Source organism: Gopherus evgoodei, chromosome 3 (assembly GCF_007399415.2).
Source record: "Gopherus evgoodei ecotype Sinaloan lineage chromosome 3, rGopEvg1_v1.p, whole genome shotgun sequence".
Taxonomy (NCBI): Eukaryota; Metazoa; Chordata; order Testudines; family Testudinidae; genus Gopherus; species Gopherus evgoodei.
The window spans coordinates 136057969-136084996 of record NC_044324.1 but is presented as its reverse complement, the minus strand read 5'-3'; the positions used below and the strand labels follow the sequence as shown (position 1 = coordinate 136084996).

At 46.9% G+C, this 27028-nt stretch overlaps 1 protein-coding gene across 1 annotated transcript in view; it reads left to right on the top strand.

Moving 5' to 3' along the window:
- Window positions 1-27028, top strand: part of PDE10A (phosphodiesterase 10A) — a 307793-nt gene that overhangs the window by 257077 nt on the left and 23688 nt on the right. The window contains exons 14-17 of the mRNA XM_030556722.1: window positions 318-460; window positions 8486-8569; window positions 11994-12144; window positions 24054-24209. Coding sequence (XP_030412582.1) covers window positions 318-460; window positions 8486-8569; window positions 11994-12144; window positions 24054-24209 — 534 coding nt within the window. The remainder of the gene's footprint in view (window positions 1-317; window positions 461-8485; window positions 8570-11993; window positions 12145-24053; window positions 24210-27028) is intronic.

Sequence of the window (27028 nt, the reverse complement as noted above, 5' to 3'; positions counted from 1 at the left end):
TGTCAGTTCTGCACCTTCTACCCACATCATAGGTCATAGCAAAGGCACTGAAATAGGCTTTGCAGAGCCGCTACCTTTTTGAGTGTCCAGGTTTAGACACCTTAAAGGGAAAGGACCTGATTTTCAGGAGTGCTCAGTTTCCATCTTCATAAAGTCTGGCTCTTATAAAATGTGTCAGGTCAGGGCATCCAAAGTAACTAGTCAGTTTTGAAAATGTAAGCCTTTATTCTCAAGAATAAATGTTTGATCTTGAGGGAAACAAGGCTTTATCTTTGTAACCGAAGTCCAGTGTTAATGAATAACAATTGTTCTTTCAGATGTACCACAGAATTCGCCATTCGGAGTGTATTTATCGAGTAACGATGGAGAAGCTGTCCTATCACAGTGTTTGTACAGCAGAAGAATGGCAAAATCTCATGAACTGCGCACTCCCTACCCACATCTGCAAAGAAATTGAACTGTGAGTCTCTTGTCATTTCAGCAGCAGCAGCTATAACCTGTCTTTGGCTCATAAAAATACATTTTCCATGTACAACAAAGGGTTTGTGGAAATTGTTATCAAAGAAACATCCTAAAGCTATCAGGATTGATTTTTGAATTGCCTTGCACCTTGTTATATTTGTACAAAATAAGTGTAACACAGATGTAAAATGTTACCTAATCAGAGTAGAAGCATTTTGCATCTGTTTTGCACATGTGTAAATAACGATATATTTTGCACAGCAACGGTAAATCAAGCCAAGGAATGTAGAGAAAAAAGATCTATTAATTAGGTTTTATTTGCATGGGATCTCTGCTATCTTAATCCTACCAGTCCTCCTGTAGTGAATGAGGCTTCCCGGAGAAACCAAGTAAGGAACACCTGACTTTCTGATCATATAAAAAGCAAACCACAAAAAATATGAAAATACAGAAGCTCAGTGATGCAAAGCGTTGAGCACTCTGGCTCCAGTCCAGCAAGGCATGCATGCATGTGCTTCAGTTTAACTGGGACTACTCATGATTAAAGTTAAACATGTGCTTAAGTGCTTTGCTTGTTGGAGTGCTCAGCAGTTTTCAGCATTAGGCGTTAATGTAGGATATTCTTTGCAGTATAATTTCTAATGCTTTGTTGAATGATATTATATAACCCACCTCCTAAACAAAGTTATTTTTACTTTTAAATATGGGCAGGCTTTCTTTCTGGCAACACAACCCCCCATTGTTTTAGAATCTGAACATAGGTAATCATTTTCTGAACAATTCATCTACCTTCAGATCTGACACACCTGCTGTGCTGTTCAGTGTATTGCAGACACTCTAACATTTAGTTAGATTCAATGGGAAGTAAATAGAACATTTCAGCACAGCAGGTGCAATGAAAAGGGTTAATTAATAATGGATGACCATGCAGCTCTGCTATGCTGGCCTCCCAACACGAGCTGTGACTGTTGATCTGAGGGGGGGGAGGGGACATCAACTAATGAAGCATAAAAATACAGTATTAAATCCATAAATTTTGACATTTTAAATTAGTTTCTATTAAGTAGAAAAAGCTCATTTTTTTTTCTCCTACAAAAATGAAACCTGGTGGAAGTTGCATCCAGTTCTTCTTCGAGTGATTGCTCATATCCATTCCAGTTAGGTGTACGCGCCGCGCGTGCACATTCGTCGGAAAACTTTTACCCTAGCAACTCAGTGGGCCGGCAGGTCGCCCCCTAGAGTGGCGCCACCATGGCGCTCCATATACTCCTGCCGGCCCACCCGCTCCTCAGTTCCTTCTTACCGCCCGTGTCGGTCGTTGGAACAGTGGAGCGCGGCTTAGCTGACCTCCACTTCCCTAGCTACTCGTTTTCTCGTATATAATTATGCAGTTATAACCCTTTTATATATATATTTGTATGGTTATACGTGTTTTCTTTGCTAACATGGTTAGTTTAGTTAGCGGGGTTCAGGAAGTAGCCCCTTCCATGAGCCCAGTGCCGGAGCCATGCATGGCTCACCGGGTTTTAAAAGGGGCCCGGCTTGCCAGAAGCCGCGGCCGAAGAGAGATCTACATGACTCCTGTTTGAAGTGCCTCAGGGAATCACACTTGACAGATAAGTGCCCCATTTGCAAGGCTTTTAAGCCGAGAACAAAAAGGTGCGGGACTTTCACTTACCCCTCCACCTTGGGCGCCGAGCGATGTTCAAGCGGCGGGCAGAAGCGCCTCCTCGGCACCGGACCCTGCCGGTACCACCAAGGCCTTTCGGCACCGACCGTCGCCGGCACCGATGTCGACTCGGCACCGCTCCCTTCTTCCGAGGTCGAGAGAGTCTACGATTCCTGCTGGTGCCTGGCGGCTCCCCGGCACGCGCCGTGGTTGAGCCCCCTGCTCCCGCTACTTCCGTGCCACCTGCATCGCAGCCAGAGAGCTCGCCTAAGTTGCGTTATCCGGCACCGTCACCTGCAGAGGCACCGATGACTTCGGCTCCGTCGATTCCAGTCCCCCAGGACCATGGAATCCGGTGCCTGGCAGCTCCCCGGCTCGCGCCGTGGTAGAGCTTACTGCTCCTGCTGCTTCTGTGCCAGCTGCACCACAGCTAGACAGCTCGTCTAAGATGGCTCGCCCGGCACCGACGACGTCGGCACCGTCGATCCCGGTCCCACGAGGGCCGTAGAATCCGGTGCCTGACGGCTCCCCGGCACGCGCCGTGGTTGAGCGTATTGCTCCTGCTGCTTCCGTGCCAGCGGCACCGCAGCCAGAGAGCTCGTCTAAGTCGGATCGCCCGGCGCCGACACCTGCTACGGCACCGATGACGTCGTCACCGTCGATCCCGGTCCCACAAGGGCCGTAGAATCCGGTGCCTGACGGCTCCCCGGCACGCGCCGTGGTTGAGCGTATTGCTCCTGCTGCTTCCGTGCCAGCGGCACCGCAGCCAGAGGGCTCGTCTACGTCGGATCGCCCGGCACCGACACCTGCTGCGGCACCGATGGCGTCGGCACCGTCGATCCCGGTCCCACAAGGGCCGTAGAATCCGGTGCCTGACGGCTCCCCGGCACGCGCCGTGGTTGAGCGTATTGCTCCTGCTGCTTCCGTGCCAGCGGCACCGCAGCCAGAGGGCTCGTCTACGTCGGATCACCCGGCACCGACACCTGCTGCGGCACCGATGACGTCGGCACCGTCGATCCCGGTCCCGCAAGGGCCGTAGAATCCGGTGCCTGACGGCTCCCCGGCACGCGCTGTGGTTGAGCGTATTGCTCCTGCTGCTTCCGTGCCAACGGCACCGCAGCCAGAGAGCTCGTCTACGTCAGATCGCCCGGCACCGACACCTGCTGCGGCACCGATGACGTCGGCACCGTCGATCCCGGTCCCGCAAGGGCCGTAGTATCCGGTGCCTGACGGCTCCCCGGCACGCGCTGTGGTTGAGCGTATTGCTCCTGCTGCTTCCGTGCCAACGGCACCGCAGCCAGAGAGCTCGTCTACGTCAGATCGCCCGGCACCGACACCTGCTGCGGCACCGATGACGTCGGCACCGTCGATCCCGGTCCCGCAAGGGCCGTAGTATCCGGTGCCTGACGGCTCCCCGGCACGCGCCATGGTCGAGCTAATGCTCCGGCTGCTTCCGTGCCAACGGCACCGCGGCCAGAGGGCTAGTCTAAGTCGGATCGCCCGGCACCGACACCTGCTGCGGCACCGATGACGTCGGCACCGTTGATCCCGGTCCCGCAAGGGCCGTAGAATCCGGTGCCTGACGGCTCCCCGGCACGCGCCGTGGTTGAGCTCCTGCTCCGGCTGCTTCCATGCCAACCGAAGCCTCTGAGGCACCGACAACATCGGCACCGTCGATTCCAGTCCCACAAGGGCTATCGAATCCGGTGCTCGACGGCTCCCCGGCACGCGCCGTGGTTGAGCGTATTACTCCCGCTGCTTCAGTGCTGACGGCACCGCAGCCAGACAGCTTATCTAACTCGGTTCGCCCGGCACCGGCACCTACCGAAGCTCTGATGACCTCGGTACCGTGGATCCCGGCCCCACGAGGGCCGTCGAATCCGGTGCCTGACAGCTCCCCAGTACGCACTGTGGTTGAGCCTGCTGTTCCCTGCACGCCGGAGATGTTACCAACGGCGAGGGCTCTCAGTGCCATGACAGAGTCTGTGCTGCCTGACCCGGGCACCGCCGGTACGGGTAATACAGTCTCTTCAAGGGACTGTCCCCTGTCAGTACAGCAGAGCGGCACCGTTCATGATCACGGTCCCGCAGACACTCCAAGTCCTGTCGGCACGCCGGACACCACTGGCAGTCCCGGTGCTGTTTTCCTCGGTACTGGTCACACTCGCTGCACCGGTCGGTATCCCGTTCGCCGACCCGCTATCGGCACCGTTCCGACCTCTGGCACCGGGGCAGGTACCTTGACTCCTGTAGCTCTTCTCCGAGCCTCGAGATCTCGGTCGACCTCCCGACACCGTTCTGGTTGCGGGTCTGGATCTCGTTCCAGGTACCGATACGCCTCCCGATGCCGGTCCCCGGTGCCGAGTTGGGCAAGGTCCGAGTGAGTCAGAGACTCGGCCCGTGCCTTCTTTTAGTACCTCCATGGCCGTCCGGACACGCATCCGTGTCATCCCATATGCGCAGATTTTATGCTCAGGACCACGATCCTGATATGATGGCCAGCGGGCGCCAGCCCCGAAGCAGAAAGAGCCTTGGCGAATGCAAGGTGTACTCTGCAGGGGCCCTGCACCTCTGGGTAGCAAAGCAACAAGCCTTGCTTAGCTGCGATAATTATAGCACCTGGGTGGAGGAGTTTCTCCCTCGAACCTCCCACCTGGAGTTCGCTGCCGTCTTGGAGGACGGGGGAAAGAATTTACCCTTTGTTGGTAAAGGCATCTTCGCGGCAGAGACAGCCCCAGACTGCGAAGCCTGCTGGACAATAGGGTCCTAATGCGTCTCAGCATGTATACGCCAGCGACCAAACGCAGGCCTTTCTGGCCCCAGCCGCCATACTCTGTGCCTAGCCAGAGGCAGAACTCTGGAAAACGGCAAGGCCAAGGTGGTCGCAGACAAACGTCAGGCCCCCTAAAAAGCCAAAGTCAAGGTCCCTCGCAATTACCACTGGGACCAAAGACGGACCTTCCAAGGTTCGCCGGAGGGCGGTGTACCAGTCGCAGGACGGGATCCTGATCCCGCTTTCTCCTGGCATGGCCCCAGTTACTTTTAGATCGCTGGGTCCTGCGCACGATGGAGCATAGGTACCACCTTTAAATTGCTCCAGCCCTGTCCCCCTTCAGCGGACGAAAGGGGCTAGGGGTTTTACTCCCGTTATGCCCTAGTCCCCCACTCGAACACAGGTCTCAGACCTCCCTGGTCCTGCATGGACTCAACCGGTTTGGGATAAGGTTGAAGTTCTGCATGGTATCCCTGGGAACCATTATTCCATCCTTGCCTCCTGGGGGCTACTATGCCGCCCTGGATAGGAAGGACGCGTACTTTCGCAATGCCATCTTCCCTCTGCACGGGAGATGCCTCCGCTTTATAGCCAGCGGTGAATACTCCCGGTTTACGGCCATAGTCGCCGCCTACCGTAGCTATGTCGGATATGCGTTTTTCCGTATTGGGACGATTCGCTTATCCGAGGAGACTCTGAGACACAAACCACTCAGCCCGTGGGCATCGTCACGGTCTTATTCACAGATCAAGGCCTGATGATTACTATAGAGCAATCCACTCTGGTTCCCACGCAGAGGTTGGGCTTCCTAGGGGCTATCTTGGTCTCCTACCTAGCCGGAGCCTGCTTATCACAACTGCGGTTTTAGGCGATGGCAACAATCATCTGAGGTCTGAAGGCTTTCCCAACGACCTCAGCTCGTTCTTGTCTCAGTCTCCTGGGTCCATGGTTGCCCGCAAGTTTGTAACCAAACACGCCAAGCTCCGCCTCCGTCCTCTCCAAGTCCGGCCCACCTCGGCGTACCGCTTGGACAGGGAGCCAGTGGTCATGGTAGTCACCGTTCCCTCGAACGCCTTGGGCTCCCTAGAGTGGTGGCTAACTCCCTCCTTGGTGTGGACAGGGATGCGGTTTCATCCGCCCCAGCCCTCACTGCCCCTGACGGCGGACGCATCATCTCTCTGCTCGAGTGCTCATGGTCACCTCCGAGCTTAAGGCCTTCGGTCTTCTAGGGAGCTGGCATTCCTCATTAATGCCCCAAAAATGAGAGTAGTCCGCCTGGCATGCCAGGGGTTCCAGCGGCAGCTGCGAGGCCGTTGTATCTCGGTGTTTACAGCCAACACAATGGCCAGGTGCTTCATAAGTATTCAGGGGGGACATAGTCCTTCCCCCTTTTTTGTCAGGAGGCCATCCATTTCCGGGTCTTTTGCATGGCCCACTCGATGGAGCTGGCGACGTCCTTTCTCCCAGGCGTTCGGAACGTCTTAACTCTTTGACTCAGCAGGTTTTTCCTGTCTTACGAGTGATCACTCTGCCCCATGTGAGGCGTCCCGCTTTCCGGAAGTGGAGATGGTTCCTCACACAGACCTGTTCGCTCACCGCGAGAGCAGGAAATGCCAGGTGTTCTGCTCCTTCCAAGGTCTCTCCTCGGAATCGATCTTGGACGCATTCCTGATGCCGTGGAACGGCCAACTGCATTATGCCCTCCCACTGTTCCCACTGGTTCGTTACGTCCTGCTCAAACTCCGCAGGGGCAGAGCGTGCATCATCATGATCACTCCAGAGTGGTCCAGGCAGCACTGACATACCACGTTGCTCGGCCTGTCAGCCCAGACCTCATCACTCAGGGCAATGACAGGCTTCGTCACTCGGACCTGCAGCCTCTTCGCCTCACGGTGGCTCCTGCGTACCTGAGTCGGGGTGACAGGCAGCCTTCCACCTGGTCAACGTACCGAGCCAGGTGGAAGCGTTTCCTTTACAGCTGCAGTACGCTCGATCTTGCTCCTGCTGAGGTCTCGATCCCCTCTATTTGGCCTGCCTCTGGCCTTCAGCGGCAGGATCTGGCGGTATCATCGCTGAGGATACTCTCAGCAGCCATCCCTACCTTCCAGCAGGCTAAGATGGACGTTCAGTGTCCCACGCTCTATGGGTTCGAGGTCCCTCAAGGGCTTGGAGCGCTTGCACCCTCGGGTGCGCCGCCCAGCCCCGCCCTGGGACCTCAACCTAGTCTTGGCCAGACGGGTCTCTGAGATCAGAGCTCTTACGAAGGTTCCACAAAGACAAGGTGCAGTTATGACCGCACCCGGCTTTCCTCCCTAAGGTGTTTTGGCCTTTCATGTTACCCACAGCTCAACGCAATGGGCATAACCGTTGCACTCCTTGGACATCTGTGGAGTGCTCGCATTATATTGTGCTGACAGAATCATTTCCTAAGGTGCCCCAGCTCTGCCCCGGTAGCGGGCCAAAGGGGGGGCTTGCTTGTTTTCCTCTCAGAGGATCTCATCTTGGGTGATGGCGGACATCCCCACTTGTTATGATTTGGCTCATATTTCCCCAAGCCACATCACCGTGCATTCTACCAGGGCTCAGGCTTCATCTGCCGCCTTGCTGGCTCGTGTTTCTACCCACGAGACCTGTCGCGAAGCTCCATTGGTCCTCGGTCCTTACCTTTGCTTCGCAGTATGCTCTGGTTCAGCAGTCAAGAGAGGCTGTAGCCTCTGGCTCGGCAGTTTTATTCTGCCACATTTCACTCCGACCCCACCGCCTTTGTAAGGCTTGGGATTCACCTAACTGGAATGGATATGAGCAATCACTCGAAGAAGAAAAGACGGTTACTCACCTTTGTAACTGTTGTTCTTCGAGATGTGTTGCTCATATCCATTCCGCACCCGCCCTCCTTCCCCACTGTCGGAGTAGCCGGCAAGAAGGAACTGAGGAGCGGGTGGGCCGGCAGGAGTATATATGGAGCGCCATGGTGGCGCCACTCTAGGGGGCGACCTGCCGGCCCACTGAGTTGCTAGGGTAAAAGTTTTCCGACGAATGTGCACGCGCGGCGCGTACACCTAACTGGAATGGATATGAGCAACACATCTCGAAGAACAACAGTTACAAAGGTGAGTAACCGTCTTTTCTTGAAATAAGTAATTTTCAACCAGCCCTGAAAACACCAGTGAATTTCTCATTATATATGAGCCACCCTTACAGCTTTTTGTGGCAAAAGATTAATTTGAGTTTGAATACTTTTGAATGACATCATAACTCCCCTCATTATCCTAATTCAACAAAGAAGATTCTGGTAACTGTCTGACACATTCTTTAAACGATATAGTTCCCTTAAAAAGGAAGGATATTTCTATTAAGCAAATAGGGCCAGGTCCTTAGCTGATGTGAATCTGCATAGCTCCATTGAAGTTAGTGGAACTACACTAACTTGCACCAGCTGAGGATCTGGTCAATAACATCAATATAGTTCAGAAACAAGACTATGCTGCCAGGTGAGTGTGTCATCAAGCTCTTTTTAGCCTAATTACAATAAGAATTAAAATATATTTGCTGCTGCTGAACTTAAATATTCTTTATGTCAGATACCACTTTGATATCGGTCCCTATGAGGATGTCTGGCCAGCCATTTTTGTCTACATGGTCCACCAGTCCTGTGGTGCAACCTGGTATGAATTATAAGTGTTTTTCATCACTATTATTTTGGTTCTGTGATTATTATTATTATTATTATTATTTCTTAATATATATAGTAATGAAACTCCTCAGGCATGGATTTTTTTTTTTAGTAACATAGTATACCTCATCTACACAGGAATCTAGTAAGCAAATTGGATTTCCAGGCCCAGTTTTTGTTCCTCAGCTGGTAGGGCTGGGGATGTTGTGGGATAAGTGAGTTCAGTTCCAAGTGAGGGAACTGTTCCTGTTGGACAACGGCCCTCTGAGTAAACAGCAGCATTGCTCAGTTCTGAATGGAAATGCATCTGCTGCTGCTCAGTGAGAAGGATGATGGCAGCTTTTTATATATGGAGATATTCCTATCTCATAAAGCTGGAAGGAACCTTGAAAGGTCATCAAGTCCAGACCCTTGCCATACCACCCCTAAGAGATTTTTGCCCCAGATCCCTAAACGGCCCCCTCAAGAATTGAACTCACAACCCTGGGTTTAGCAGGCCAATGCTCAAACCACTGAGCTATCCTTGTCCCCCTGTAGTAACCTCTCAATAGTAAAGGAGACCTAAGGTCCATCTACACAGGATTTCAAAATATAGCTGCTGAATTAGTTTAAAATATTATTTAAATAGTGTCTAAAAAGATATTATCTGTTAGAACAGTGGACAAGAATAGAAGACATGAATGGCTATTCTGCCCCATTCCTGACCCTCTCTGCTCCCTTCTGCCTCCATGCTGCAAAGTGGATGAGCAGTAGCCCCTCCTAAATACAGCACTCTACTTCACAGCATCATCTTGTTTCCAATGTCAGAAGTCTTTGGTTCCAGAGATAGGGGGTAAATTTACTTCTAAATTGCTTCTTCTAAATTTTGTTTTCCGAGGGGTTTCAATTTGTTGTGGAAAAAATTGCACCAAGTTGAAACTTTGCTTAGTGAGTCTCAGCCCACAGATATTTTTAAAAAATAAATAGATGTGAGAAAAAATGTTTTTCAGAGGAACACTGTCAAGATTGGGAGGCCTGGAATTTAACATCCTTCAACCCATCCAAATATATTTATTATTTTGACGTTTCATATATGTTTTTAAAATATATATAGAAAGAGAAAAAAGCTTCTTATCTCTCCAAATCAAAGTCTGCAACTGTCATAACATTGCATTCAGATGCTGAGGGTATTGAGGGTTAGAATTATGCCATTTGGCACAGTCTTGTATAAAGGGTAGAGTGTAGCTGTTAAGCTGTCCATGGAGAGGGAGTGTAGTGAAAGAGCTGCAACTCCAGTAACAATTCCTTGCTTGCTCCCAGTGAGAAGTAATATACTGCTGCCCTCTAATGAGAGCACAGCAGTAGAGGGAATAGTTATATTCTCAGCTGAGGTATCCTGTCTGTGGTAGTTTTGCTTTTAGTGGTGATTGTCCTATACTTTAGTAGTTTCTGAAAGTAAGTAGTCACGGACAGATATTTGAACAGCATGGAAGTAATCGTTGTAATGTGTCTATTCTGAAAAATATCCTATTTCAAAGAATATTTTTAACAAATGTTTGAAAATGTCTGACTGAAACCTCTGTAATTTAAAAAAGTGAAGAAAAAACACCAAACATTTTGTGAAAGACAATATGCCTCTCGTTTTTTTCTGATGCAAGGCTAAAGTTCTGTAAATGTTCTGATAGTAAATAATAAGCACAAAGTACTATATTTTTCTGTCTAAATAGCTTCTTATAGTAAATGTGTTTACATTTTTACATGATAGGTCAGAGCCATTTAGCTCTGTTTTTTCAGCCCACATATACTGTAAAACCAGGACATTAATAATGCCACTATATTAGAGAGCAACAAAACCAAAGAGAACTCACCCAGATGAGGTCAGACAGTCAGTTCACACCAACCAAAAGGAAGGGATTTATGCTTAAAGTGTCCACGTCATCCTTAACTTTCCATGTTCAGCCATAATATTGCAGAACTCACCATGTGGTTGGTAATCATGCATATGACATACATTTCAATATCCAGGCATTTAAACTTGAGTGAAGTATTGTGTATGAAATGTAACTATTAATGAGGAACTATTATATATAATCAAAGTTTTAGTTCTTCTTTGAGTGCTGGACCCTTTGTGTATTCCACACGCACATGCGTACCGCTGAGTGGAATACAGATAGGGACCACACATCTCAAAGAACTTCTAGTTACAGTAAGTAACTGCCATTTCTTCTTTGGTCTCCATGTGTATTCCTCTCATGGGTAGCATGCCCACGTGGAATACAGGTAGGGACCATCTATCTTGAAGTAAGTAAGTAACCTCCATATTTAAACACACAGACAGTATCAGTATAGTAACTAGCTAATGTCATGTAGAAGAAATTATCATGCTACAGAACAACCCCCCAGTTCAAAGAAACTGTGATGATAGGTTGGAAGAATGGTCAGTTTGAAAGAGCACAGAATTGGAAATCAGGAGACTCGGGTTTAATTCAAAGACTTGGGTTCAACAGATTTACTGTGTGACCTTCGACAGGTCATGCAGGGGCTTTTGAAAATTTTACCTTTAAACTATTCTGTGCCTAAATTTCCATTGTGTAACAATGAGAATACTGCTTCCTGCTATCTTGCAGGAGTGTTATGTGGATAAAATCCATTAGTGATTTGTGAGACATTCAGACACTTTTTTGACAGGGGCCACATAAATACACTGACAGTCAGAAACGGTGATGCTGGTAGATATTTTTAATGCTGCGTGCTTATGCTTAATCACATAATGCTGATTTAGTAATCCTTTTTACTGCTACCCCCCTCCTCCAATTTCTTTTGACCACCAGTTTGTTTTAAGTAATTATGGTAGGTAAACAGGCTTACAGATAGGTTTCCTTAAATAAAATAGCCTCTCAAACTATCTGGATTGATACATGGATTATGTTCAGAGGACGTCAATTGTGGTTAGAGTGACAATAACCCAATAAAAAAGCCAATGAGACTATTTCTGGAGCCGCTGCATGTTCCAACAATTGGAATGGAGTCATAGACAAAAATGTATCAAAGAAGAAGAAAAGAGGAGAAATTGTTATGTTTTCTTTCCAAACATAGCCCACTTTAAGCTCATTATTTCTCTTGAAATTATTAGCAGTAGATATCTGTTTAAGGAAGCAACAGTCAGGGATTCTGAGGGTTTTGTGCAAATGAACTCTGAGAGTTACTTAGGAAGATTGACTAACGGTATTAGAACATGGCAGACCGAAATCAGACCACCACCTTGGATTATACTCTGACTATTGGAATCTAAATGTTTCATAATTCTAATAGGTCTTAGAAAGGGAACCAAATCATATATTTTTTGTTATAAAGAGTGGGTTATTTTTGGGTGAATTAGAATTATTGTCATTTTTTCCATTTTGTTTCTTCTCTCTCACCCATTTTTTTCTTTGAAGCTTTGAACTTGAAAAGCTATGTCGTTTTACTATGTCTGTAAAGAAAAATTATCGCCGTGTGCCCTACCACAACTGGAAGCATGCAATTACAGTCGCACATTGCATGTATGCCATACTTCAGAACAACCAAGGGCTTTTCACAGACCTGGAGGTAAGCATGGGGACCATAGTACTCTCATGAAATCTTGTAATTCGGACAGCAATATAATTCTGAGCTAGGAAGGAAGGTGTCAATTGTCCTGGAAAGACATACAGTATCTTTCCTCTTTTATTGTTTTGCTTTGAGTTTTTCTGTAAACTTATGCTCTGTGGGCTTCTCCATAAAATTTGGTCATTATATACCCAAAGTGGTGTCCTTAAGATGGCACTCTCCCATACAGTGATTGCCATTAAAAAGTCAGCGTTTATCCATGCTTGCCACACAGTGTTGTCAGCAACACACAGCTATTCTAAATACAGGAAATAATGTGATATCTGGTGCTACTGTTTGGTAATTGTGTGTAAATGTTGACTTTCTAATGGCAAACTCTGTAAAAGATAGAAGCCCTTCTAGATTTTTTTTAAAGCAAAGGAGTTCTTTAAGTTAAAGCTTGCTTTCTGTACAATTCAGATGTAGATCAGGATGGATAAAATTACCATCATAATGCTTACAGTCATGAAAAATGATCTTTAAGCCAAGTAAAATTAGAATTCTTACACAGCATGATGATGGTTGTTCAGAATTTTAATACTGTGCAAGAAATAATTTCCAGATCTGAAAGAACAAAATGTTTTTAGTTCAGCAATTGATTTATATGGAGTCCATGCCATATAAGATTTCAAAATGTATTTCTTAAATTGGGAGTTCTTCTTCGAGTGCTTGCTCATATCCATTCCAGTTAGGTGTGCGCACGCCATGTGCACGTTCGTCAGAAGATTTTTACCCTAGCAACACCCGGTGGGTCGGCTGGGTGCCCCCTGGCGTGGCGCTGCTATGGTACCAAATATATACCCCTGCCGACCCGTCTGCTCTTCAGTTCCTTCTTAAACTGCGCCTGTTGGTCGTTGGAACAGTGGAGCGCAGCTTAGCTGATCTCCACTTCCCTAGCTATTCACTCGTTCTAGTACTTATTGTGTATATAGTTTTATAGTTGTAGTTAATAGTTTTATTAACCTTTTGTTAACGTAGTTAGTGTATATACTTCAGAGGGTTGGGGATTAGCCCTTTCCCCTCTCCTGGTGCCCAGGCCCATGCCTGATTCACCGGGCTTCAAACCGTGCTCTGCCTGCCGGCGGCCGATGCCAACGGGAGACCCCCATGACTCCTGCCTAAAGTGCCTGGAGGAATCCCATCTTACAGATAAGTGCCGGATTTGCATGTCGTTTAAGCCGCAGACAAAAAAGGAGCGGGACTTTCGTCTTAAGCAGCTCCTAATGGAGGCAGCCCTCACTCCTCCGTCTTCGGCATCGAGTGCCGCACAGTCCGCGCCGGGGAAAAGTGCCTCGTCGGCACCGGGCAGCGCCAGGACCGCCAAGATGGCCTGGCACCAGCCATCACTGGCCCAGAAGCCAGCCCGGCACCGCTCCCTCTCCCCGCGTGCCAAGAAGGTCAAAGCTCCTGCGGCTCCAATATCTAGTCAATATCTAATATCCAATACCGCAGTCTGAGCATCAGCCAAAACCAAGTCGCCCGGCACCAACAGCTGCTGCGGCATTGGCAATCTCTGCACCGTTGATTCCGGCCATGCAAGAGCCATCAAGTCCCCTGCATGACAGCTCCCTGGCATACGCCTCAGTAGAGCTTATTGTTCCCACCATGCCAGAGACCTTTTCAATGGCGAGGGAACTCATTGCCGTAACAGAGACCACCCTACCTCAACCCCCAGTGCCACCGGTGCGGGTTGTTGCGTCAACAGGGAAGCCTGTCCTGGTCCAGCCACCTTCCATCAACGCCACAGGCAGGCACCACTCGAGATCAAGGTCTCGCCAGTGTTCCTGATCTCGCCGCCGGTCCCAATTTAGGTGCCGCTCGCAGTCACGGTACCGATCTCCTTCTCGGTACCGGTCGTATTCACGGCACCGCTCAAGATCCCGCTCTCCGGACCGATACTCCAGATGGTGGTCCAGCTCCCGGCACTGTTCATGCTGCAGCCGCTCTCACCATACAGCTTCACGATCCTGGTCGACCTCCCGGCACCGCGCTGGTCGCAGGTCCCGGTCAACCTCTCGGCACCGGTACGACTCCCGGTACCGTTCTCCGGTGCTGCGCAACGTACAGTACCCTGCACACAGGGCTCCTCCTCACGTGTTATCTGCTCTGACATGGCCATCACGGCACCCATCTGAATCTTCGCACGCTGATAGCGCCGCATATGGGGATTCAGAACCGCAGAGCCGTGTCCTCCAGGAGGCTCAGGGCACGGAACAAGCGCCTCAGTGGTCCTTCTGGACACCTTGGGCATATCACCAGGCCCAAGGCAAACCCACGCTTCCATCTCTTTCCACCCCGTCGGAACATCGTGCACCGGAGGCCACTGTTAGCCGCCCTCCTCCAGCGGGTACAGACGATTCGACTCTGGCCCTGGACCATCAGGTGTTCCCGGACCCTGATGCTTCTCCGGAACAGGAGTCACTAAATGAGCCAACCGTGCCGGGTCTGTCGTCTTCCTTTTCACCAGATGAGGCAGTAGCCGGTACTTCGTCATCGGGCCCGCCCCCGATCGACCTCCAAGCCCACCAGGACCTTCTCCGGCAAGTCGCCTTAAATATCAACCTCCAGGTGGAGGAGGTCCCGGAGGTGGAAGACCCAGTCATAGACATACTGTCGGCGGATGCCCCAACTCGCGTGGCTCTGCCATTCATCCGTTCCATCCAAGCCAAAGCGGACACCATTTGGCAATCTCCGGTGTCTATACCTCCTACGGCCAGAGGCGTGGAAAGGAAATACATGGTACCCTCTAAAAGATACGAATACTTATATACCCATCCTCCTCCATGCTCTCTGGTTGTTCAATCTGTGAATGAGAGAGAGCGCCATGGCCAGCAAGCCCTTACCCCAAAATCGCGGGAGGCTAGAAGGATGGATCTATTGGGGGCGTAAAGTGTACTCCGCCGGAGGCCTCCAACTGCGGGTGGCTAACCAACAGGCCCTGCTCAGCAGGTATAATTATAATACCTGGCAATCGGTGGGTAAGTTCATTGAACTGGTCCCACAAGACTCCCGCCCAGAATTCCAGGCCCATCTGGAGGAAGGGAAGAAAGTGGCATGGACTTCCCTGCTGGCCTCACTCGACGCTGCTGATTCGGCGGCCAGAACCGTGGCCTCGGGGATTACAATGCGGAGAATATCATGGTTGCAGATCTCAGGTCTACCTCCTGAACTGCAACACACTATTCAGGACCTTCCGTTTGATGGACAGGGCCTTTTCTCTCAGAAAACAGACCCTAGACTCCAGAGTCTCAAAGATAATCGCATCATCATGCGTTCCCTCGGGATGCATACTCTGCAAACCCAACGAAGGTCTTTCCGCACCCAGCCTCAGCACCCTTACCCCCCACCCAGGCCACGACAAGACTTTAGCAGAAGGCGTGGTCGCGGGAACCGCAGACGGCAATTGGGTTCCCAAGGGGGCCAGAATAATGGTCCCGCCAAACCATCAGCGGGACCAAAACTGAACTTTTGAAGGTGCGCCCGAGAGCAGAGCACCAATCCTTCCCCAGGATCCCCCTCAGTTTTCCAACCGCCTTTCCTCCTCCTTCCCTGCGTGGGCCCAGTTAACCTCAGATCGTTGGGTCCTATGCATGGTTTAATTTGGATACCACCTCCAATTTATTTCGCCCCCTCCCTCCCCATCCCTCTTCAGGGACCCCTCTCACGAGCAGTTCCTCTGGCAAGAGGTTCGTATGCTCCTCTCCATCGGAGCTATAGAGGAGGTGCCGGAGGAGTTCAGGGGCAAGGGATTTTACTCCTGATATTTCCTAATCCCCAAGGCAAAAGGAGGTCTCCAACCCCTCCTGGTCCTGTGCAGTCTCAACGTCTTTCTGAAGAAGTTGAAGTTCCACATGGTGTCCCTGGGGACCATCATCCTATCCTTGGATCCCAGTGACTGGTACGCTGCTCTCAACATGAAGGATGCATACTTTCACATCACCATTTACCCTCCGCACAGACGATGCCTATGGTTTATGGTGCACCATCAACATTTTCAATTTGCGATCCTTCCGTTTGGCCTCTACACCGCCCCGCGTGTGTTTACAAAGTGCATGGCTGTAGTGGCCACCTTCCTCCATCGTCGGCGAATACACGTCTTTCCTTACCTAGATGACTGGCTTATTCGCGGGACCTCCGAGGCCCAAGTTACCAGGCATGTTGCCATCATCACGGACCTATTCGAGCGGTTGGGCCTGATGATCAATCTAGAGAAGTCTACTCTAGTGCCCACTCAAAGAATAGAATTCATTGGGGCCATTCTAGACTCCACTCGCAACAGCCTGCCTTCCACTACCTCAGTTTCAGTCACTAGTTTCGGTCGTAGAAAGCCTTCAAACTTTTCCGATGACCTCGGCCTGCACCTGCCTCAGCCTTCTCGGTCACATGGCCGCGTGCACTTTTGTAACCAAGCACACCAAACTACACCTGCGTCCCCTTCAAACCTGGCTTGCCTCAGTTTACCGCCCAGGCATGGATGCCATAGACATGGTCATCACCATTCCTCGAAGCATCTTAGGCTCCCTCAACTGGTCGCTAACACCTTCCCTGGTACGTGCAGTAATGCCGTTCCAACCGAGACATCCCTCAGTATCCCTAACGACGGACGTGTCGTCTCTCGGCTGGAGGGCACACCTAGGCCATCGTCGCACGCAAGGCCTCTGGTCATCTCAAGAGCTAGTGTTGCACATAAACGTCCGGGAGCTGAGGGCAGCCCGCCTCGCCTGTCAGACGTTCCAACATCATCTGCAGGGCCGTTGTGTTCTAGTACTCACGGACATCACAACAGCAATGGACTACATAAACAAGCAGAGAGGGACTTGATCCTCCCCCCTTTGTCAGGAGGCGATCCAACTGTGGGAATTTTGTATAGCCCACTCTATAGACCTTGTAGCGTCCTTCCTCCCAGGGGTCCAGAACACTCTGGCAGACCATCTCAGCAGATCCTTTCTCTCCCACAAGTGGTCACTTCACCCGGACATTGTACATTCCATCTTCCAGAAGTGGGATTTTCCCCACATAGACCTCTTCGCTTCCCGCACCAACAGGAAGTGTCAGAGGTTCTGCTCCTTCCAGGGTCTCACCCCCGGCTCAGTATCAGACTCCTTCCTAATCTCTTGAGCGAACCGCCTGCTTTATGCCTTTCCACCCTTCCCGATGGTGCACAGGGTTCTCGTAAAGCTTCGCAGGGACGGAGCTTGACTGATCCTGATCGCCCCTGCGTGGCCCTGACAACATTGGTACACCATGTTGCTGGACCACTTGATAGCCAACCTGATCCCCCTGCCCCTTCATCAGGATCTGATAACGCAGGACCACGGCAGGCTTCTCCACCCAGACCTTCAATCCCTCCATCTAACGGCGTGGCTCCTGCATGGTCAACCCAAAAGGAATTAGGCTGCTCTGCCCCGGTGCAAGAGATACTTCTGGGTAGCAGGAAACCTTCTACTCTGTCTACTTACTTAGCCAAGTGGAAATGGTTTTCTTGCTGGTGTCAAACGAGGGATGTCGCACCTACGGAGGTTCCCATCCCCACTATTTTGGACTGCCTCTGGTGTCTTAAACAACAAGGTCTCGCTATCTCATCTTTGCGAGTGCACTTGGCGGCTATTTCTACTTTCCACTCCGGAGAAGATGACTACTCCGTCTTCTCCCACCCTATGGTCTCGAGGTTCCTCAAAGGCCTGGAGCGTCTATTTCCCCTGATATGATGCCCCGCCCCTTCCTGGGACCTCAGTTTAGTTCTGACGAGACTTACGTCCCCCCCATTCGAGCCGTTGGCAACCTGCTCACTCCTATATTTATCATTGAAAACAGCCTTCCTTGTAGCCATTACATCAGCTAGGAGAGTCTCTAAGCTTCAGGCTCTGATGGTGGATCCACCATACACGTTGTTCCACAAGGACAAGGTGCAGCTACGCCCACATCCGGCGTTCCTCCCTAAAGTAGTCTTGGCCTTTCATCTCAACCAGGACATATTCCTCCCGGTCTTCTTCCCCAAACCGCATACATCTCGTAGGGAGCAGCAGTTACATTCGCTCGACGTCCGTAGGGCGCTCTCCTTCTATATTGACCGTACGAGGCCCTTCCGCAAAACGCCCCAACTCTTTGTTGCAGTGGCGGACCGGATGAAAGGCCAGCTCGTCTCTTCTCAGAGGATTTCGTCCTGGGTAACAGCGTGCATCTGGACTTGCTACGATCTAGCTCATGCCTCTCCAGGTCATATTACCGCACATTCTACCGGGGCCCAGGCCTCGTCGGCCGCCTTCTTAGCTCGAGTACCTATTCAGGAGATATGTCGAGCAGCTACATGGTCTTCGGTACACAACTTTACTTCCCATTATGCCCTGGTGCAACAATCTAGAGACGATGCAGCTTTCGGTTTAGCAGTTTTGAATTCTGCAGTTTCTCACTCCGACCCCACCGCCTACGTAAGGCTTGGGATTCACCTAATTGGAATGGATATGAGCAAGCACTCGAAGAAGAAAAGATGGTTACTCACCTTTGTAACTGTTGTTCTTCGAGATGTGTTGCTCATATCCATTCCAAAACCCGCCCTCCTTCCCCACTGTTGGAGTAGCCGGCAAGAAGGAACAGAGGAGCAAACGGGTCGGCAGGGGTATATATTCGGTGCCATAGCAGCGCCACACCAGAGGGCGCCCAGCCGACCCGCCGGGTGTTGCTAGGGTAAAAATCTTCCGACGAACGTGCACACAGCGCGCGCACGCCTAATTGGAATGGATATGAGCAACACATCTCAAAGAACAACAGTTACAAAGGTGAGTAACCGTCTTTTCTTCCATTCTCAAGACAACAGTTCTAGGGTTCAGATTTACTTGTGTGTATTGGATGGTGTGGGGATTTCCTGGATGAGGGGGGAGGTGGTTGGGTTTATTTATATATTTTCAACCTCTCAGAACTTTGACAAAAATGATTTGGTCTTAGAGAGAGATTCTTTGCCCAAAACACAACATTTCATTTGAGTGGTATTTCGGTTAACAACGTATAAAAGAAAAACTACATCCTGTTCTCTATGCTTGCAAAATTCCCATTTAAAGTCAGTGCATAGTATAATACTTTTTTTTTTTGCACAAATTTCACTATAAAATGCAGTGGTATTTCACAGGGTATATTTTTCCCCCCTCTTCAGAGGATCATAAGCTTGGAAGGCACCCCCTGGGTCATTGGGTGCAGTCCCCTGCTATCGTAGGCAACTTGGTCATATAATCCCATTAATAAATTCATTAAACTCAATTTTAAATCTAGTTTGCTTGCTCCCATTTCTGCTACTGGGAGGCTGTTCCAAAATCTCACTTCTCTGATGGTTAGACACAGTCTTCTAATTTCCAGATTAAATTTATTCATGGCCAATGTATAACCATTTGTTCTTGTGCCAACATTGTCCTTTAGTTTAAATAGCTCTTCTCCCTCCCTAGTGCCTACCCCCAGATGTATTTACAGAGAGTAGTCATATCCCCTCTCAGCCTTCATTTTGCTAAACTAAACAAGCCAAACTCTTTCAGTCTTCTCTCGTAAGGTGGATCCACCATTCCCCTAATCCTCCTATTGGTCCTTCTCTGCACCTGTTCCAGTTTAATTAATCTTTCTTCAACATGGGCAATCAGAATTGTACACTGTATTCCAAATGAGGTCTTACCAGTATCTTGTACAATGGCATTAATACTCCCCTATCTCTACTGGATACTTCTCGTGGGAGAAAGTACAGAGGGTAGATTCCAGTTTCCTTCCCTGAATGATTCAGCTCTTCCACCTTTTGGTTACATTTCCTTGTTGGAGAGAAGCAGACCCTGCTGTCAGATATCAGCAGGTGCAAATTTATGTATTTTGATCACATCAGGCATAGAGATGGAAATTAACTTGAAAAAGTTATTATGGGAAGGAATGGTGGCAGGTTATTGCAGTAGGGGACGACCAGCAAGGAGATGTGTAGATGGTGTGCAGCAGATCCCTGGGAGGTCAGTGGCTGAGTGCTTGAAGTTAGCAATGGATCAAGAAGCCTTCCAAAAATTCTGCTAACGATATCACTAAGTTAGACATGAATAAATATATTTTACTTATCTCTACTAGAAATACCTTGTCTGTTACATTCTAGGATTGCCTTTGCCTTTTTCATTGCCCCATCACATTGATGGCTCATAGTCATCAAACAGTTGCACACAGGTCTTTCTCCTACTAATGCACACAGGTCTTTCTCCTCATCTGTTGTTTTCAACTGATGATTCCTCAGTTTAGAATAGAAATTCTTGCTGTTAGCTCCTAATTGCATGACTTGGCACTCTGTACTGTTAAATTTTATCTGATTTCTGTTACTGCAGTCCTCAAGGTCATCCAGTTCTTCTGGTATCACATTCTGATCCTCCTCTGGATTGACAATGCCTCCCAATATTGTGTCATCAACAAATTGTATTAGTACTTCCTCCTTTTTTTGCCAAGGTCATTAATGAAAATGTTAAATACATTTTGTTCCAACACCAGTCCTTGAGAAACTCCACTAGTAACCTCCGTCCAGCTCAATAGTTCTTTAGGTGAATCTGTTATCTCCCTTTTAGCCAGTTCTTCATCCACCTTACAATTCTTGTACTAATCCCCATTTTCTCCAGTTTAACTAATAATTTCCCATGTGATATCAATAAAAGGCTTATTTAGCTCAAAGATATCAGTTAAAGAAAGATATCAGGTTAGTTTGACACAACCTACTTTTGGTAACCCATGTTGTATTGTATCCCATTTTTCATTGCCTCCACATCTTTAATGATTTTTCACCTCAGAATTTGTTCTAAAGCCTTATATACTATTGAGGTCGGACTAACAGGTCTGCAGTTGTCCAGATCACCTTTTTTCCCTTTCTTAAATATAGGTACTACTTTTACTGTTCTCCAGTCATATGGTACCACCCCAAATCTGACAGATTTATTAAAAATCTTTGCTACTAGACTTAAAATGTTTTGTGCCAATTCTTTTAATATTCTGGGATGGAGCTTAGCCAGTCACCTCAACATGAACATATGAAGCTGTTTGAGTTTAAATAAGACCATTTGCATTTGTTTACTCGCACCCATTTGCCATCCTGCCTTTGCCCCCATATTCTGCATTAGCATCCTTACTGAAAATGGAGACAAAGTATTCCTCTAGTTTGGTGGTGCCCAACCTTTTCATCTGGCAGGCACCAGACGAAGGACCACTGCGGCGGTGGAGCACCCACCGAAATGCTGCCGAATTTCAGCGGCATTTCGACGGGAACACTTCTTGATGACGACGCTTGTTGCCAACAACTGACGTCGCTGAGAGGCGTCCCCTCTGAAATTCGAGAGCGACACCTCTCAATGATGTCACTTGTTGACAGCAAGCGGCATCATCGAGAGGCGTCCCCACCGAAATGCCGCTGCAATTCGGCGGCATTTCGGCTGGTGCTCTCCCCGGGGCCAGGACGCGGGCGCATTAAGGGGACCACTGCTCTAGCTTTTGGGTCATAACTAGATAAATCTTAATCTCTACACTTCCTCACTGCAGAGTGGCTCCAGTTATTTTCTTGTTCTCTTTTTATTTATATGGCATAATAATCTTTTAATATTTGTTTTAATTTCCTGGTAGCATAGGAAACAAAAGGTTCCGAATATCCTCTGTAGTCAGATTATATTCTATTCAATGCACAGATTCTCTCATCCTCTGTGTTTGGAAAGCACCTAGCACGTGTAATAATAAAAATTGTCATCCTTCAAGATCCTCCTCAACTCTGCCCTTCCCCGTCTACATCTGCCTTTGTCTCATTTCATGTTGCAGTTTACGATAGATGGTAGTTACTAAGAAAACAAAGGTGCCAACCATTTGATTTTGGGGGATAGGTCCTGACCAGTGGGTTTGATCAGCCATCTTGATGGAAAGCTGTGGTGCAGATTTTACCTTGAACTAAGTCTAGCTTGTTAAGTTTTAATTACTTTAAATCATTTTGATCTTTATTTCTCTTGTAACCATTTCTGGCTTTAATCGTTATACTTGTACACACTTAACATCTATCTCTTTGGAATGAACTAACTTGCTTTGTTTTTAATCTGAACTAATCCAATGCTGTGTTTGAACTGAACTGTTTAGTAGCTCCAGTTAAAATAACAGCGGTTGGATAGTGACCCTTTAAAGGAGTAACGAACCTTAACATACCTCTGATTGTCCCAGGACAGTTCAGATCATATGTTTTGGGAAAATTCAGGGCTGGGGTGGAGTGTGGCATCACCTTACCAGTTGCTAACCAAGGCTGGTGGAGACCAGTGGATGTCTGATATTGCAGGCAAGCTCCAGGATCCAGAGCTTTGGATCAGGGCTGCCCAGTGTGTAGACATAGAGCTCATGGTTGTTGCTAGTTGTGGGTGTCCTGGGCAGAGAGCTACAGTAGCAAGGCACTCAGAGTCCAAGGATAAAAGGTGACACAACTCTTCACCAGTCTGAATTGCACCCCGGAGCTTGACACTAGTGTTCTAGTTCAAATAAGGATTTTATTTACAAATTCTTATCAAATGCAATTTGTCTATATGGTAGAGAGCCTGCAATATAAAAATTTAATTCTGTGTACTATTGTGCAACTTGTGTGGGAAAAATAATCTAAAACTAATTAGCATCCTTGTTTTGTCCTCCTCTGTAATTTAAGAACAGACAGACCAATTTAAAAAAAAATGTGATAAAAAAACAAAACAAGGTCAGCTTGTTATGTTGCTGTTAAATCCCATTAAATAAACAATGATTCCTTCCAGGCCACAGAATCTTTGGGCTGGATTCTCTCTAGTCTGCTAAATCCACTTTGCTCCTCTCTACTCCCAATTCTCTGCTGGTATAAGGTGGACCTTACATTACTGGCGTAAATGAGCTCAGCTTCTAGAAATAACCAGCTCCTCATGCCTCCCCCTTTAATGTGTCTGAGCAGAGCTCAGGCTGAGTGTAGAATGTAGCATTTTGTCTTCAGATGAAGTATAAATTCGTTGCTTTTCCCCACTCTCTCTTTGGACCATCACACACAGACACCTATACATACACACACATAAACACCTAACAAAAATGGGCCCAGTTGCCCATCCTCTGCAATATGTAGGTGTATTCTTTAATTCTGCAAAGTTCCCCTCCTGGAGTTCTTCATATCCTTCCATTTGGAACAGGGCTTGCCTATTACTGAAGAAACAGTAGATTGACCTCAAGTAACTATCTGCATTTGCTTTTGGGCCTCCTGCTTCTCTCCTGGACATCCCTAGCTTGTGAAACCTTTTCCCCCATAGTTCTTCTTTAAAGGGGGTTCTCCAGCACAGAATGGTTTCCACTATCCGATAATACAGCCTCAACCTGTATTTAATTGTTTAGTAAATTGATAGACGGGTACTGGGTGGAATGATGTATGTTCCCTGACTCCTTCATCCTCCTCCCACACAGACTATTGGACCCCTGGAACTCATCAGTGGATCTGGGGCCAGGTAGCTAATACACACACACAAGTGAGAAGGTCAAGCTCAGTTCATGGATCTAATGAGAACAATTTGGCCAAATATGTTTACACTCTGTGTAACTTCTGTGATAAAAGAAAGCTATAGTCTGTGCATCTGGTGGACAACAACATAAAAGTTTAGAATACCAGGAAAACATGCTTTAAACAGGAAACCTGAAACAGTTATACTAATAAAATGGAAAAATTGAGAGCATCAAAAATCCATTGCATCAAAAATCCATGGACAAACTGCCATTTGGTTTCTTTTTAATTTATATATTGTAGTGTGACTCTACAATATTTAAAGAGATTAAAGTGAAATCTAGAGGCGAGGCAATGCATCTCTTCACTTCTTATATTTTCTTTGTGTTTGCCTCACACATTTCTTTAGCGAAAAGGTCTCCTAGTTGCGTGCTTGTGTCATGACCTGGATCACAGGGGTTACAGCAACAGCTACCTTCAGAAATTTGATCACCCTCTGGCAGCTCTTTATTCCACCTCGACTATGGAGCAACACCACTTCTCCCAGACAGTGGCCATTCTGCAGGTAGGATTACTGAATGCACTAGAGTTTAGAATCATTGTAGTGAATGTAGAAGACTCAGCATTTCATAATAGCTACTTTTTAAGCATGTTTCATTTCATTACTAGATTTGTAGTGCTGGTTTAGAAAATAAAAATATGTGCAAGGGATGTGGCCATGTTTTATTACAGCAAGCCTGTATTCCACTATTGCCAAATCCGAAGTGTTAAAAAATCAGGATTCAACCACTCCCTCCCGCAATCTTGAGATTTTCATAAAACCCCATAGATTTTAAAAAATAAAGAATGGAGGTTTTTTTAAATTTGCTGTCTGGTTTCTGAGCCTTTGGGGTGCACTTGGGTCATGTTTTGATTCTTTTTTCTCTAGCTGTGAAAGCCTAGAAACTTACTTGTTTTTTAAATGAAAATGTCCCTGAGACTCCCATATTGTCAGATGATTCCAGCAGCTGATGTTTCAAGAAAGAGTAGGTCTGCGCTGCACTCTGAAATGTGGTTGCAGCTCAGGTAGGCTTACGTTGTCTCTACGCACACTAGCATGGCTAAAATGGCAGGTAGATGCCACGGCATGGGCTAGCCATGCAAGTAGGTACCCTGGGTCCCCGGGCGTTGCTGTCCAGCCCGCACTAAAGTCCCATCACTGCCCCGAACTGCTGTTTTTAGCCATTCTGGCACAGGTAAACAGATGTGGATTTACTGTGTAGATATACCTAAAATGACCAAATTTGAGACTTACAATAGAATCACAAGAATTGGCAACAGTGCTTTAGTGTTTTATTTTCAGAGTTATGTAATTACTGTAATAAATCTCTGGGAGAATTAAATGTGTGACTTTAAATGTGCATGCATCCTTTAACCTAGGAGCAACATATTTTTTGGCATGCATGGAAAAATGTACGTAATAGTTTGATTGTCGTCTTATGCTTTCTTCTTCTTCTTCTTCTTCTTCTTCTTCTTCTTCTTCTTCTTCTTCTTCTTCTTCTGTGATTTAAAAATAACTGTTTTAAATATTAAATTTTGTGTGCCAGTGGGTCCATAATATGAAGTAGTGCCTTTGTGTGTTGAGTTAATACAAACCTACTAAGAGCGTGCTAACCGATTTCAGGAAAGTTAAACTTAGTGATAAGTATTTTGTCATTCATTAAAAATAAACTGCTGTTGAACTGGAAAGAGAGAGACGTCATAGCTACAAAAATAGCTCCTAGTCCTTTATGATTTCTGTGCTCACTGTTTTTCATTTTGGTGTGCACATTCCCTATACACACCCTTTTCATCATAATGTGTCTCTAATTCCTTGGTAACTTTTTTTTCTTTTCCTGGTGTTTCAAGGACCAGGAAGAGAAATATTTATTTATTTTCTTAACTATCTTATCAGCTATTCATAAAAACATGTTTTCTGTATCACATTTTCTGTAGCACATGTTGTGATTCATATTTTTAGGAATCATATACGTGGAAACCTTTACAGAATGTAAGCCTTAACTCTTCATGTTCCTTCATTTAGGAGGGTGTAAATGAGTCCCTCAGTGTTAGTGTGGCATTGGATTTTTAATATTTGTTTTTCAAATGAGTTTATATACAGTGAGCAAGAAACTCAGTCCTATTAAGACTTCTTTGCTACTCTGGCGATGCGAAGCAAACTTAAATCAGTACTGTAATGGTCTATTTGAGGTTTCCTCTGCATGGTGGAATCCCTGAGTTTTGTACTGATCCATGATAGCTGCTCTTGTGCCACATCCTAGCCCTGGCAGTTGGGCACAGAATGGTGTTTTGGATATATGGGACATAGCCAGAATGCTACTTTGTATGCTGAAATACTAGCAGCCAAAATGGTCACTTGAGGACACTGGTGGCCAGTGTCACATAAAGCAGCCTTTAGGTTGCTCTGTTTTGCACTAGGGACTGGATGGCCCCAGGATCAGAGAACCTTCTTAGACTAGCACCAACCAGAGCTGAGGGATCTGGCCTTGTATGTCAGCAGTAAAAATAGTAATCGTAATAGTAAAAGTGTTACATTAATTAGAACTTTATAGCTATTTGTTTCAACCATCGTAAACATAGATTTATGCCATACTTATTTTTAGGGCTGTCAAGTGATTTTAAATCTCATGATTGTGATTTTTTTTTAAACAGTTATGATTAATCACAGTTTTAATTGCACTGTTAAACAATAGAATACCGGTTGAAATTTATTATAAATATTTTTGGATATTTTTCTACTTTTTCAGATATTTTGATTTCAATTACAACACAGAATAAAAAGTGTAGAGTGCTCACATATATTATTATTTATTATAAATAAGAAATGGGCAGAATTATCTCCCATAAATGTAAACAAACTTGTTTGTCTTGGCAATTGGCTGAACAAGAAGTAGGACTGAGTGGACTTGTAGGCTCTAAAGTTTTACATTGTTTTGTTTTTGAGTGCAGTTACGTAAAAAAAAAATCTGCATTTGTAAGTTGCACTTTCATGATAAAGGGATTACATTACAGTTCTTGTATGAGATTAATTGAAAAATACAGTTTCTTTTGTTTATCTTAACAATGCAAACATTTGTAATAAAAAATAATATAAGTAAGCACTGTACACTTTTGTATTCTGTATTGTAATTGAAATCAATATATTTGAAATTATAGAAAAACATCCAGAATATTTATAATACATTTAAATTGGTATTCTATTATTGTTTAACAGTGTGATTAAAACTGGTTAATTGTGACTATATTTTAAATCTAGTTAATTGTTTTGCATTAATTGCTTGAGTTAACTATGATTAATTGACTGCCCTACTTATTTTCTATAAATATAGAGAATTCCAGTTACCA